This window comes from Manis javanica, chromosome 13, assembly GCF_040802235.1.
Source record: "Manis javanica isolate MJ-LG chromosome 13, MJ_LKY, whole genome shotgun sequence".
NCBI classification, from domain to species: domain Eukaryota; kingdom Metazoa; phylum Chordata; class Mammalia; order Pholidota; family Manidae; genus Manis; species Manis javanica.
In genome coordinates, this window is record NC_133168.1 from 603,957 (window position 1) to 619,176 (window position 15,220).

At 38.4% G+C, this 15,220-nt stretch overlaps 1 protein-coding gene and 1 long non-coding RNA gene across 7 annotated transcripts in view; one reads left to right on the forward strand and one right to left on the reverse strand.

Moving 5' to 3' along the window:
* Positions 1 to 15,220, forward strand: part of REV3L (REV3 like, DNA directed polymerase zeta catalytic subunit) — a 180,440-nt gene that overhangs the window by 115,143 nt on the left and 50,077 nt on the right. For all 5 annotated transcript variants that reach the window (XR_012124656.1, XM_073220768.1, XM_073220770.1 and 2 more), the window contains 5 exons: positions 1,232 to 2,142; positions 4,268 to 4,350; positions 5,638 to 5,763; positions 9,389 to 9,581; positions 10,759 to 10,870. Coding sequence is in view for 4 of the 5 variants with exons in the window: in XM_073220768.1 (XP_073076869.1) it covers positions 1,232 to 2,142; positions 4,268 to 4,350; positions 5,638 to 5,763; positions 9,389 to 9,581; positions 10,759 to 10,870 (1,425 nt within the window). In the remaining variant the exon portion in view is untranslated. The remainder of the gene's footprint in view (positions 1 to 1,231; positions 2,143 to 4,267; positions 4,351 to 5,637; positions 5,764 to 9,388; positions 9,582 to 10,758; positions 10,871 to 15,220) is intronic.
* Positions 1,648 to 15,183, reverse strand: LOC140845777 (uncharacterized). Of its 2 annotated transcripts, none has more exons than XR_012124661.1 (4): positions 13,207 to 15,176; positions 11,649 to 11,693; positions 7,268 to 7,406; positions 1,648 to 1,779 (listed from the first exon to the last, which is right to left on the reverse strand). It is a non-coding gene; the product is annotated as an uncharacterized lncRNA (long non-coding RNA). The 2 variants fall into 2 exon arrangements; XR_012124662.1 differs by lacking the exon at positions 1,648 to 1,779 and adding an exon at positions 4,369 to 5,453 and having other exon boundaries at positions 13,207 to 15,183.

Consider the following 15,220-nt stretch of genomic DNA (forward strand, 5'->3'; position numbering starts at 1 on the left):
TTACCCTGTTGCAAATAATATTCAAGAAAGGTCAGTTTACCACACCTCACTGGTTTTTGTTATTTTTTTACTTCAGTATGGTCTCTATCATTAATATTAGAGTTTGATATAGTCACATGACATGCATACTTATTTCCGTCAGAAGCAATAATTCTAATTCCTTGTACAACTGGGAGGTGGGTGCAGGGAAGGTACCACATTCTGGTTATGAAATTAACTGCTTGGGACCAAAATCTTCCTGTGCAAAGGGGAAAAGGAACCGATGTACCTTCTGCAGCTTCAAATCAGAAAACATGAACCCAGTTCACTGAGTTTTATTTAGAGAATTGCCAGGACACTTGGGAAATCGTGCCCTAGTGACTGGGAAAACTATGAAATGGCTTCTTATCCGTGAAAGAAAAATCATAAAGGAAGAAGACTTACTTCATGTTGTTCCGGAAAGCGAAAATAGTCCCGGTGGTTACATGTTAGAGAGAGAGGTCTAGCTCAATGTTTATGCCTAATAAACACTAAATCAGGCCACTCTTTAATTAGTGGCTCACTGCCCACACACATGCGCGTGTGCACACACTCACCACGCACACACACGTGAGTAGCATTTTAGCCATGCATTTGTGGGTTCTGCCCACTCCTCAATTCTTAGATTAGAGTTAAACTGCTGTATACGGCGGAGAAAGAATTGTGATTTTCCTCAATTGTGTGTGATTTTTTTTTAATGTTTGAGGGAATTGGGGGGAGTACAAAGATTTGTTTGAACCATCCTTCTTTGCTGACCTACTGTAAGTACCAGAGAATGCAGAATATAGAGAAAGAGACTATAGATCAAATCTAGGTATATAGTCTCTGATGATAAATTATTTCATTGTTTTTATATTCATATGTGATAACAGTGAAAGTTAGTCAACATGAGTAGAGAAAAGGAATCCAATGAGTTTGTGCCATCTCCTTGATTAGAAGAAGACACCGTAGGGCACTCAAAACAAAAAAAAGGCCTTCTTTCCCTGATGTCAATGATGCCCTTCCAAAGGAAATTAATGTAGTAGGCATCTCTATGAGACTAACAGTAGAGTGTACCTGCATATGTGTTGGGGACCATTGTTGAAAGGGAAAAAAGGGGTGGGAATTTTTAAGACTCCAAAGAAAACTTTAAAAATTTCTAGGATAGGGGACTAAATATTTTGGTAATTGCTCTTTGAAACAAAGCAGTTGTTCTAAAATTTGTTGTTTATAGGGAGATTGGTGGACGGCTTCTCATGGTAGAAACTCGACTTCCAAATAATCTGGCTGAGTTTGAAGGAGACTTTTCCTTGGAAGGACTTTGTCTGTGGAAAACAGCATTCTCAGCTATGACTCAGAATCCAAGACCAGGATCCCCCCTTCGCAATGGCCAACCAGTTGTCAATAAAGGGTCAAGTATTAGCCATAAAATGGTTGAAGATAAAAAAATTGTGATCATGCCTTGCAAATGTGCCCCAAGTCGACAACTGGTTCAAGCATGGCTTCAAGCCAAAGAATATGAGCGCTCCAAGAAACTGTGCAAGATTGAGCTGGCTGCGGTTGAAATGTCTGCTGAGAACTTCACCTCCTCAGTTAACCCAGACGACCAACCTGTAGTGCCTCCAAAAGCGGGTACAGCTCCACACGTGCTCCCCACTACGGCATATGCCAAGGAAGATGCTGGTGATTCTCAGATTTCTTTCCAGGCACCATCTACAGGAGGATGCAGTGGAACTGTAAGTGAAGGTCAGGCGCTGCCACCGGCTCTTTCTTCAAATGACCCTGAGAAAGAAGAAGATGGCGATGCCTATTATGTTAGTTACAGCTCCCCGGATTCTCCAGTAATTCCCCCTTGGCAACAAGTAACATCCCCAAATTCCAAAACATTAAATGGAGGTGGCAGCCTTCCGTCCCCGGTGGAGGAACTGCATTCCCTGACCACTGAGAACCCGTTACAGCTGGTAAAAGGTGGAACGCAGAAAAGCCCCTGCAGTGAGCCTCCGGAGCCTCTGGTGATGTCTCCCATCAACGTCAGGGCGAGAACCAGGGCGTGCGAGGCCCTCCGCCTTCACAGCACACCCATCCCGCAGAGAAGACCTGTGGAAAGGCCTCCTGAGACCGCCGGCCTTAGCCCATTATCAGCAGGTGGGGAGCTCACACATAACCAAGGCCCCCTAATTGCTCTTCAAAGATTAGAAACCAAAACCGCATTTGACTATGTAATGAAAATGAGAGCTTTTTACATGAGATTTTAGCTCAGCTAATGAGAGATTATCATTTTATGTCTTGGAAAGACAGCATAACATGGAAACTTTTTTTTTATTAGTTTTATTTTGGTATCATTAATCTACAATTACATGAAGGACATTATGTTTACTAGGCTCCCCCCTTCACCAAGTCCCCCCACATACCCCTTCACAGTCACTGTCCATCAACATAGTATGATGCTGTAAAATCACTACTTGTCTTCTCTGTGTTGCAGAGCCCTCCCCGTGCCCCCACACACACTATACATGTTAATTGAAATGCCCCCTTTCTTTCCCCACCCCCTTATCCCTCCCTTCCCACCCATCCTCCCCAGTCCCTCTCCCTTTGGTAACTGTTAGTCCATTCCTGGGTTCTGTGATTCTACTGCTGTTTTGTTCCTTCAGTTTTCTTTTGTTCTTATACTCCACATATGAGTGAAATCATTTGGTACTTGTCTTTCAACATGGAAACTTTTTTATCTGTCTGCTGTGGAATCTACTTCTATCTGCTTCCGCCCTGTCTTACCTTCTGGGTCAAGTATGGGAATGCCCTCAGAAACCTTACTTTCTTCTACCTGATTTCCCTCCTGGCTTTAAGATACACCCAAGTCTCTCCCATCCATTAAAACAAAGAAAACCAAACACTGCCTTGACCTGACATCTGTTCTTTCTCCCTCCTTCAAAGCCAGATTTCATTAAGGTTTCTCTAACTGGGCAGCTCCATGCTTCACCTCCTGCACATTTCTCAGCCCATTTTAGGCTGTATTCCACCCCCGCCATCCCAGCAGAGTAGCTCTCGGGCGGCTCCAGCCTCTGTCGCATGCCCCTGTGACAGCCAGTATCCGGCGGACACACCATCCTCCTTGGAGCCGCTTCTCACCCCGCTTTCTCCTGTTCCGCGTTCCTTCCTGCTTGCTGTCCTTTGGAGCTTGTCTTTCATTCTTAGTTATTATGTACATGTTGGTTTATTGATGCTTCACCTTAAGCCTTTTTCACTCTTTTTCTGTCCCTAAAGGGTCTAATTCCTGCCCTCAGGATTACTACAGATAACTCGTAAGTTTACGTTACTGGTTCAGAACTCTTTTTTAAGCTCCAGAGCACTGTATCAAGCTGCCTAAATGCTGAAAAGCACCACATGGTCAGTATTTTTCCAGCTCAGTGACCTCACTGTCCATTCAACCAACAGCCACCCACACACTCACACACACGTGCATGCCACACGTAGAAGCCATCTGGTCCTCTTTAGCTGTCCTTAGTGAATAGTGCCACCAACTCTGTCACTGAGTTTGCACAGGTAAGAAATGGGATTTATTTGTGACAGACACCTGATTTCCTCACTGCCCGTCCTGTGGTTTCCAGTCCTTTACCAAGTACTGTCGATTTTTGGTTCCTGAAATCCCCAGATCTCTGCCTCTGCATCCATCACCACAGCTTCACACCCAGCTGATTAGTTCTCCGCAGCCTGCCTGGACCTTCTTATCCACCCTAAGCAGTCTCCATTTCTTTGCTCAGTAATCTGGGAAGGTCTCCACTCCGTTCCTAATGACTGCTCTTCCCATTCCATCTACAGCCTTCCTAATCTCCCTGACTTGATAAAAATTCCCTATTCCCCTTTGTTATACTTACCCCAGTTATAATTTCATTTTTCTGTATGTGTTTGAGCAGTGTCTAATTTTTTCTCTAGACCCCAAAAGTTAGAAACTGTATCAATTCTTTCATCATCATAAATCTGTGATTAATAAGTGAGTAAATGAATTAAATGATTCCCTTAGTTAATAAGTGAAGTATAAAACTCAGTAATTAAAATCTAAATGTTTTTATTTAAAAATATGAAATTTTAAAGTTAGTTTGGTGGGGATCATAGGTTTAAATTAGTTTCATTTAAAAATTTTGAAGTCTTTGGGGGGATTTACAGGACAGTACTCACAGATGGTACTTAAGAGTTTGGAACAACAAAAATTTAAAAAAAGAACAGAAGCAGTCAATTTTGATGTACTTGTTAAATTTGAAATTTCTTTCTACAGAACCAAAAACCCAGAAATTGAGTCATAAGAAAGGAAGTAACACTGACACTCTTAGAAGAAGAGTGCTCTTAACACCAGTAAAGGTAATATGATAAATGTGCTTAAGGATCAGTGAAAGATCCATTCTTATTCTTAGATTTCAGTTATACAATTGATAACTTTGTGTCTCAATTTTTTTTTATTATATTTTTGCATCATTTTATTTACATATCTTTGAGACAAGAAATTGCCCAATTTTTTCTTAGTTTTCTTTTTTTTTGTAATTGGGATCTCAAAGATTCTTATATATAAATACAAATATTACAGAGAAAGTGAATATGATAGCCAAAATGTGGATTATGAGGATACAAATATATTAACTGATTACTGGCAAAATCAGAACAATCCAATGACAGCAGAGCTCAAGTAAGTGATTTTTGATCCCACCAAAAATATATCCTTTTTCTTGATTTCTTAATTTTCTCAAATACAACATTACTGCTTTTTTTCAATTCATTTTACTGAGTGACAAAGGAACACAACATTACTTACTAAATATCATAAATGTCTTTATTCAAATACTAAAATATGGTAATAGTTAACTTAGAAAAAATTTATATAAAGACATACATTAGACACGTATCCTTGGAAATACATAATAGGAATCACTTCCATATTAACTACTTCTTAATATTATTAACTTTATAATTATATATTTTAGTATTTCTGTTTTGAGATTATAAATACTTTCTTAAGACCTCTCTTTTTATATCAGTGCTGCTGAATTAGCTGTGTATCTTAAAAAAGAGTACAAGTGTGTTATCAAAATAAACACTTTGGGGAAATGGTCAGTGGGTTTGGAAACTGGGGGGAAAATGTTTTAAATAAGATGTTATTCCTTCTAAACCCTTGAAGATGATTTATGTTTTAATTTATCTTTCAGACATATACTGACTGTGTTAGGGTAAAATACAAACTCAGAATTTCAAATCATTTATGAACTTAGCCAAACTAGTTGCAAATACATTGCTTGCTTGTCCTCCTCCTGAAAAAGACCGAACTCGATGTCCACGTAGTACACACACCAGCCTCCAACAGGACTGCTGTTCTCAGTATTGGGGGTTTTTAATCTCAAGAATCAATGTATGTTTGCTTGCAGATTATATCAGATATTTCTGTGTATATCCAGTTCTGTTATCTTGAATTACTATGAAGAGAATGTTAAATAAAATGCTTAATGGTTCCTTCTTGGGCTTCAAGAGATGATAGTAGCTTATCATGTATTGTTAAACACATGAAGCATTATAATCCAAGTAGGATAGGAATAAGTAATCAAAACAAAGAAAATGATTGCTCATCTATCTTTCTCTGGCTATGTGTTTTTTTAATAGAATCAATTTGCAGCAGTAAACACCCCAAAGAAAGAAACTTCTCAGATTGATGGACCATCCTTAAACAATACTTACGGTTTCAAAGTCAGCATACAAAATCTGCAGGAGGCAAAGGCTTTACATGAGGTAAACAGCGGCGAGAACGCGTCCATGGCTCAACTGTCCCTGTGCCCTGTGGAGCGAGTGTGGGAGCGTTCCAGGGAGGGAGGAACACCCTCAATTCTGTACCTGCTAATCTTCATTTTGTTCTTAACTATTCTTACTCTTTCGTAGACCTACATAAAATAGAGAAACTTTTATGGTAGTCATTAGTTACTGAGACTGCTTTGTGGCTTCACAAATCTTACAACTGAAATTCAGTTTACAGAAGCTAAAATTAGGTTTTTCTTTTTGACTATTGGAAAATCAGTATGTTAGTCTCTGTTGTGTTAGAATGTTATGTCACATCTCACATGGGATATTTACTTGTATTTCTGTGTGGCTGGCTCAGGGGACTGGTGCTTGCTGCACTCTGTGTAATCTGGTTACCTGCACAGCAAACCCCATGCCAGCGACGAGGAAGGCACCCTGTAAAACGGTGTACCAGTCATGGGATGGACTGGAGAATGGTGCGAATGGACCACTGTAAATGTACCTGTATTAACACAGAGCCCAGCTGAGAGCATCTATCTGACTGGCAATAAGGTGGAAATCAGAGTATACTTTCTTCGTGCCATCAGTGTGGCAGCCACTAGCAACGTGGCTCTGGAGAGCTTAATAGTTTTATTAAAATTAAAAAAACTGACACTTGACTCATTTATTTATTGAAAACCTGTAAGTTTGCTTGGAGCAATTTAGATCTGTAAAACTTTTTTAATAGTGAGTTTTACGATATCTAAATACAGCTCAAGTATTTCCATAAAAAATTTAGCATCCATATTGAGATGTACTATAAATGTAAAATGCACACTGATTTTGAACACTTAATAGGAAAAAAATGTAAAATATCTCATTAGTAATTTTTCATATTACATACTGAAAGGGTAATGTTTGTAGATGTATTAGATTAAATGGAAGTGTATTTAAATTAATTTAGCCTATTTTTTACTTTTTTAAAAATGTGATTTCCAGAAAATTAACATATGCAACTTTAATGATGTATTTTTGTTGTACAATGCTGGTTTATACAGTCTATGTCTTTGCCCTTAGAGCAGAGGTTTTGATTTTTTATTGTTTTTTTATTCTCAAGTCAATTCTGTCTTAAACTGTTCTAAGGATTGGATGAGCATAGACTGAGATAAAATTTAATTATTGTCATTTTTACCCTAAATTTGAACTCAGAATTATACTCTTTTAAGAATTAGATTGAAACATAGCCTCACTCCATAAGTATTTATTTGTACATTTTTTCATTCAACAGTACTCATTCATTTCAGGCTTTTACCTACCTGGCCCTGTACTATACCCTGAAGCCCAGATAAATGGAATAACAAACTTAGGATTACATACCTTATCAAGTACACACCCAAAATTAGAAAATTAAATACTTTGTTGAAAAATATTTATTAAGGCAAATGTGATAGACTTAAGAAAAAGACTTGTTATATTTGATTGTTCTTTTATTATTTGAAAAATGTAATCTTGTTCTTACCCTCTTGTTTTATCCTATGTAACCCCATTTCAGAATCTTGGGCCTTCCTGAAGTTAAAATACTTGAAGGTCCAGCCTGGAGCTCATTGCTTCGTCCCAGCATGAACTTCTTCATCTCCAGGCACACGCCAAGGGGCCACCTGGTGGTCAGAGGGGGAACGAACACCAACAAATCTGCATGAAATTGCGCCCATTGCATTTTTTCTTCTATTTCCAATTGGCCGAGCTAATCTCTCTGTATTCTGCACATACCCAGTGCTGAAGAGAAGGGTTATAACCCTTGTGCCCCTTTCTCATCTACCTCTTTCCTAGTCACACTCAGTAAATCTCTCTTCATCTCTTCATTCCATGTTTGTTTTCAAAAAAAAAGAGCCCTTGAAATCAGTAATGCATTTTTATGTCAAGGAATAGGAAGGCAAAATTTGAGTGGAATTTGGCCTAGTTAATAAATAAGTCAGCCTCCAAAGTTCTTTTGACCTGAAATCGTCTTTAGTCAAGTTTTTACCTTGGCTTCCCATTTTACTTGGTTTAATTTTTTTTTTAATATTAGGTTTTTTAAAAATGGAAATGGCAACATATATTTCTTAGAGAAAAGTGGTGGATCTGTAGATATTTGTTTTATTATTCCTTATGCCTTTACATGCGTAATTAATGTTCTTGCATGTACCTTGTAAAAAAATTCAATCAGGATAAAAAGTTTTACAATGAAAAGTAAACTTCCCTCCCACCTCACGCTAAGCAGTCTCCTTCCCCAAAGACAATAAGCAGTTCTGGGTTTTTCATGTTTCTTTGCAGAAATTTTCTATGGATGTGCTTAACAATTTTTATGAATATGGATGCATACTACATTCTTTGATTCCATTTATTGATGTATTGTGGTGATCGGTCTGTATTAGGACATACAGATCTGGCTCATTCTTCTGAAAATTTTAGTTTGCACATTATTCCATTGTATGTGGATACCATATAATTTATGTAATCATTTGCCAATTAATAGACATTTAGGTTTTTTGTCTTTTATAATTTATAGAAGACTGAAAATATAATCTTTAGTGAGCATCCTTGTATACATATTTTGACTACAAGTATGAGGTATGAGTACACCTGCAGGATATACTCTAAAGAGCAGAACTGTGGGGCCATGGGGCCATTTTTAATTTGGTTGGGCTCCAAACTGTCCTCCAAAGAGATCTATTCAATTCTGCAGTCGCTGGTGAGAGCTTTGTATTCACATTTCCTGAACAGTTGGCATTCCAGATAAATACAAAAGATAACCCTTTATTAAATTTGTATGATTTGAGTAATTACCAATATTGTCACAGTAATCTGGTTTCCATCACCAGGTACATGCATGTTACTGGTACAGTGATGGCTGTAAGTCCAGCTGTAATCATGAATCCAGCCTGTATTCTTCTTGCCCAGAGTTTCTACTTACTCTGTCTTGATTTTAGAAAGAGAATTAAGGGTTTTAGTTAAGAAAAGTTTTTATTAGCATAGGAAAATAAATGTAGAAAGCACAATTTACTTGGTTTTGCCTTACATATCAGAGAAAATGTGCACAGGGAAAATGAGGCTGTTGTGTAGTTGATACCATGTGATTCTCATGACTTTTTTTTTCCAGGAAGAACTATAATTAAAAATCTGTCCAGTATATACAAAAGTCTAAATTTAAGTAGTTCTCAAGTAGTAGAGAATTAACAGATGAACAGAATTAATAGGAGCTTGAAACTAAAAGATCTCTCTCTGTTCAGTTTGAACTACAGGTAGAAAGTAAAAAATAAGGCTTCAGTTTGACCTCTTAGACTAGTCATCCTATTTCTCAAACAGGAATTGAGAAAATTGAGAGCAATTCTAAAAAACAAAGTTTTTAGGTATGTATTGTCACAGAAATTATAGCACAAGTAGATTTTCTTTAAAAAAGAAAACATGAATTGACTTAACCTAATCTTAGAAGTAAAAATCTTTAGTTTTAATCTGTAGAGTGTTAAAGTGTGACTATATTTTTTATGGCCATTTTTTCTGTAGTTTTACACACATATTTCCTTGGATTCTTAATGAAACATACTTCCTTCAGCACGTCTCAAAAAATGTCTGAAAGTGTAATTTTCATTTCATTTTATAGATTCAAAATCTTACCCTCATCAGCGTGGAGTTACATGCTCGAACTAGACGAGACTTAGAGCCAGACCCTGAGTTTGATCCTATCTGTGCTGTGTTCTACTGCGTCTCGTCTGACACCGCGCTGCCGGACACAGACCGAACGGAGCTCACGGGCGCCGTAGTGATCGACAAAGACAGGGCAGCCTCCAGTCAAGGTGCGGTGCGTTTCTGTAGATCTCACACCCCCACAAACCCTAGGGTGAACCTTCTGTGGGGCAGTTTGTGTGTCAGAGATTCGAACTGAGGGAACATAAGGGACCCCTTTCTAGAACGTTTGCTGAGGTGGGGAGCAGGGAGGGTTGTGTTTAGCTTTGTCTTGGGTTCATTTTCTTACTTGAGTCATTGTCAGAAGTCAGAAACAATACAATATTCAGATCTCAGTAAAGTTTCCAACTGGCATATCTACGTTCTAAATATCATTTTATGCAATACTAGTTGTTAAGACTAAATTCACATAATTATATGTCTCTAGGTTGGGAGAACATCTTCCTTTTGTATGACTGCTGGCATTTTGCTGCTGATACAGAGTTTTTCTTTGCTTTTAGGGTAACTTGCCACTGTAAATCAATGGCTTCTAAGAGACTTTTAAGATATATTCTGATTTTGTTTATATCTCTTCCTGAATACATATACTTTTGGTTCAGAGGCTCATCATAGTACACCATGTAAGGCATTTTGTAAAATGCCAAGTGTCCCTCTGAGGTTTTAAATGCTACTGTCAATTCAGTCACCTGAGGAAGAAGTCTTAGTTAGCACAGAACAAAACCATATAGAAATTTGCAGTTTAGTCAGTGGTGTTCTTGAGCTGGTTCTTGGTACCAGCTCAAGAGCCAATTGCTAAATTTTCATGAATTTTTCGAACTAATTGATGTCACTTTGTCAGTTTGAAATCAGCCATGGTGTGAAGTCTTTACATCACAGAAGTAGGCAAGCAGTATAAATCAGAGCTTTTTTTTCCTGGAGAGGTGGCTGTAAAACATTTTCCAACCTACCACTGATTAAAATACTGTGTACTAAGGAAAGCTCTTCCTATAGAAAGAGTAAAGACAGAAACAAAGTAATCAAATTTCTTTCCAAGTGACAAAATTTCAGGTTATTTTGAGGAATTTTGTGAATACAGACTTTTCAGGAAAACAACTGAAAATATTTAACTTGAATTTTCAGTTGCACATTAAACTAGAAACCCTTTAAGGAAATTTTCAAAAACTGGGTTGCTTATATATTTGGGGAATGCTCTCTTTGTTTAAGGAATTCCAGTAGCATGATTTCATTCAAAAGTAAGGGATATTATTATTTACACAATTATATATAAATGTTCTGTTTATTTTGTAGACATCAGGTATAAGACTCCATTACTTATAAGATCTGGAATTACAGGACTAGAAGTTACCTATGCTGCTGATGAGAAAGCGCTTTTTCAGGAAATTGCAGATATAATAAAGAGGTATTATTTTACATTTTCTGATTTGTCCAGTTTTCATTCAGAGAGTCCTTTCCTGCTATTGCTGATTAATACAGGTAAAGATACTGTGGCCCTTGAAAGTAGAGTTATCCCCCCTGGAAAGATTGTGCCCTTACTCTCACCAATGTCACCTTTTCCATCAGACTAGGAGTAGGAAAGAGAATATTCTATTCTCAAGATTGAGGGGCCAGTGAAAGAGAAATATTAGCTTAGCCTCTAGGTTCCCCAGTTGTATTTTAGCATGACTAATATATGGTAGTGAGATAATGGAAAATTGTATTTGTTAAGTTGTATTGTTCATTAAATAGGAAATAGGCTTCTCTGCCGTGGGGGCCAGCCATCCTTTCAGTACCTTTTTTTTTTTTTTTAAGAAAACGTTTTCTGAGTCCTAAACAAGCCAGTATTTCCAAAAAGCTTTGAAATACAATCTGTTCATAAACTTAGGACTGTCTGGTACATGCTCTTGTGCACATAGTTTCTTAAAAATCTCTTTTGACTATTTGATAATTGGTTTTGATAGTTGAAAATAGAATCTTGTCAAAATTTGAAAAGGATTTTTTTTAACAAAAAATAAGTAAAGTTTTCGCATTTTCTCAAGAATAAACTCTTGGTAGCCATGGATTCTCTTATTAAATGCTCCACTCTTTTAGGAACTGAAGATTTCGGCTCATTGCTAGGTTTAGGTTTAAAGGTCTAAAGCAAGCCCGAAAATACCCTTTGGATCCTGATGTGTGATTAAAAACTGTCCCTGGGCACTTACCACACTCAGCCGTTCCTGTCCTGCTTCCTGTGGTTGAGCTCTTCCCTGTAAAACCGAGACAAGATTCTGCACTAAAGATCAGGGTGTTACTCTGCAGGCTCAACATCTGATTTAATCCGAGCAAGTTAACATAAAGCATTGTGAAAATTAGAAAACCACAAAATGTTCTGAACACAACAAAATTAAATGTCAGGGCATCAAAAATTATATGCTGCTACCAGCACCCCAGGGAGGAGGAAAGAGGAGTGTATTTGTCCTGCCCGCAGCGCTGGTGACTGAGTGGACTCCCATCCACCTGAGCTTTTGCCATTGTCATTCTGGCCTTGTCTCTGCTCACAGAGATTGTCATCACATGTCAGATGCTTCGGCGCCCACACTTTTATTTCTGCAAGCAACTTAGCAAAAAAAGAGCATGTAAGAGTTTCAGTTGATACTATTTTGTGTGCCAGAACACATCCAGTAATGTCCCTGGACTTTGCACATTTATGTGCTCCTTGTTGGGTATATTCCAGCAACAGGATTACCTGCTGACACTGAGAATTTTATCAGTCACCTGCAAGTGTAGTAACTTTCTTAAATGTCCGTAACATGAACTAACACACTAGTCATTAAGAAAAATATTATTATAAAGAGAAGAAAAGTGCTTAAATATCAACATTTCAGTTCTGTTATGTCCTTTATATATTAGTCCAAGCAACCTCCTCAAAGATTATTTCATTCCCCCTGTTTGAGTACTTTGCAGCCAGCCAGCTCTGTATTGTCCTGACCAAGTTACTTATCTGTCTAAGCTTTAGTTTCCTCTTAGTAGTACCTCAATGTTAACTCTGTGTAAGATGCAGTGCTAGGCGCTAAATATAAAACTGAATAAAATACAGATGCATATTCTAACTTTATTGTCTTTATTTTTTCATTCTTAATATTTACCTTCTCAGATAGCAAAGACAAAAAGTAGTATAAAGTGATACTAAACAAGTAAAACCAAATCCATTATCTTTTTGTCACAATCATTTTTCTTTCTGTATTTCCTTGAATAATTTGATATTTTTCCCAGCCTCCTTAACTTAAATATAAGCTTTGATTTTTCCCTTTTTCTCTTCCCTGCATTCACAATTTGCATCCTCTCTTTTTAACATCAGAATTACTTGTTAAGTTCATCTCCCCCCAACCCATGCCCACTCCCACTGCCTTAGTTAAACCCCCCTCATCTCTCACCTGTACAGGTGTTAGTGGGTCATTTAAAATAAAGGTCATGAAGCAGCTTTTTTCTGCCTAAGCAAATGAAATTATTTTCATATTTCTGTTTCTGCTTCTTCCATTTTCTCTGGTTTTGTTTTTCTTCACCACTAATCCCATCTACCCAACCTTCTTTCTCTAACTTTTAGAAACCTAGTAGTGTGAATACAATTCACAGAAATTGAAGAACAGTTCACCATGGTTTTGTTATAATCACCAGAAGAAATGGGAGTCCTTGGGACTTTGAAATTAAACAGATATTCTATCAGCTTTAAGAGTCTCTAAAGACTAAATGGCCTGTAGGTCAAAAAACAAATACACATACCTGAAAAATACCAAAACAATGACACAAGCCTTCTGAAAAAACACAAGATGATTAATAAATCCATTAAGAGAGGCACAGGGTAACTTTGTTATTTTTCTGAACAGTAGCAGTTTGTAAAATCAGTAACTTTTTAATCAAGAAAAAATCACTTTCAAAATACTGCTAAGAAGCAAGTACACCGATTCAACTCTATTAGCTGCCCCAGCAGAGCAAGTAGCTGCCTGGGATGATAGTTCTGGTCTGTGGCAAGACACTTCACCAAGCAGAGAGATTCAGATGAAGAAACCAGAAGCGCTGTCTTTGCGAGAGTTACAACAGAAAGGCTGTGTAATCATCTGCGTCCTCTTCATGGACCTGTGCTTGGAAATAAATGTGCTGGGAACTCCAGCAGTCTTCAGATTCTTCTCCCAAGATCAAGGTCTGCCGTGGCCACACCACTGCCTGTCCTGAGCTGCTCCGGGAACGAAGCCGTCAGCGCCATGGGTTCCCGTGTAAGGGAGGCCGTGAATCCATCCCTGATGGGCCTTACAGCCTTGATGCTTCTGCCCCAGTGCCTCAGATTTAGGTATCGCCTAGTTTTACAGGGAGATGCACGTGCCATACAGATGGTTCATCTTTTAACTGCTCTGGTTTAACCTTAACGGAAGAGGTGAAGCTGCTCTCGGCAGCAGTGTGTTCCGGCATTGGATTGTTACGGCGAGGACTGCGGAGCAGGATCAGGCCGGCTAATGAGTTGGATCTTCTTTTCTCTTGAGTGCCCTGGGGCCTCTGGGCACCCTTTAGGGTTCACCCGCCTTCCTCACCTCAGGCCCCTGTGACAAGGCGTCCGCCTGCCTGCTGCTCGCCGCCTTCCTAGCTTTGTCCCTCCACACTCTTGCCGCAGTCCTGTTTTTGCTCCAGGATTACCAGCCACGTGGCACCTTCTGCCAAGAAAACCCTTTTCTGTAGGTTCTTAAAAGGCCCATTTGGCTGTCCTATTAAGTTAGTTAATAAATGTTTGTTAAGTGATTTCCTCAGAAGTTTCAACTGTTTGTATACAGAAAAGCACATGGTAATAGTACATTATCTTATTTTCCTGACAAATTTGAGGGCTGCTCTGTAAGTCTGGTATAACTGGACCACAAACAGATCACAACAGATCACCAGATAGTGATGTTAACTTTACATTATAGAATGTATTTTCATATAGTTTTTAAGGAATAGGAAAAATAAAAAGAATGCTATTACAGAAGCTTGAACATAGTTCTCTTGACATCCACCACTTAAGTCCTCAGGAATTAAAAATGAGAAATTTTTGTGATGTCCTTATAAGCTATAGCAAAACCAGTTCTCAAAACAGATCAGGTAATCTGTTCATGATCCGCTACACCACAGACTGCAAAGTCACCCTACATGGCTCACACCAGTGAATTAATGTCACCCTGTAATGTGGACTTCGGGTGTTAAATGATAATTATCTGGACAGGTTGCACATGCCACCGAGTCCCCTTCCTCTTAAGTTTAGAGGACAGGCTTGTCATTACTGAGGCCTTGCTTCATGTCATCACAAAAATTAAGTGGGAAAGGAAGGCATTTTCATTTTCTTTGTCAGCATTGAAACAGTTCAAGGACGGTTCAGGTTATAAGGGCAGAGAAGTGGCTCCAGGATGCCCTGGGGATCTTTTTTAGAATGCAGTGACCACACAAACCCTCCCACTTCAGCCTGCCCTGCCCAGGTGTGTTCTCTGCCAGCCCCGCTCCTGGACCTCTGGAAACCTGCCCCATCCCAGTTTCTATAAGCCTCTTTCCTAAGTCACAGCAAATAAATACATAGTCTAAGTGAAATCTATGCTGCTTTATAAAAGCAGCTGCAAATCAAAAACTAATCACCCCCTTCCTCCCAGTATAGAAATTCTGTAGGTAATCATTCCCCATCTGAGAAACAGACTATAGATTTTTATTTCTCTATTTTATGTCATGAAGAAAATTCTTCTGCTTAAAGTTTCAAATGTGTGGTCTTTGTTCAATTTTTTCA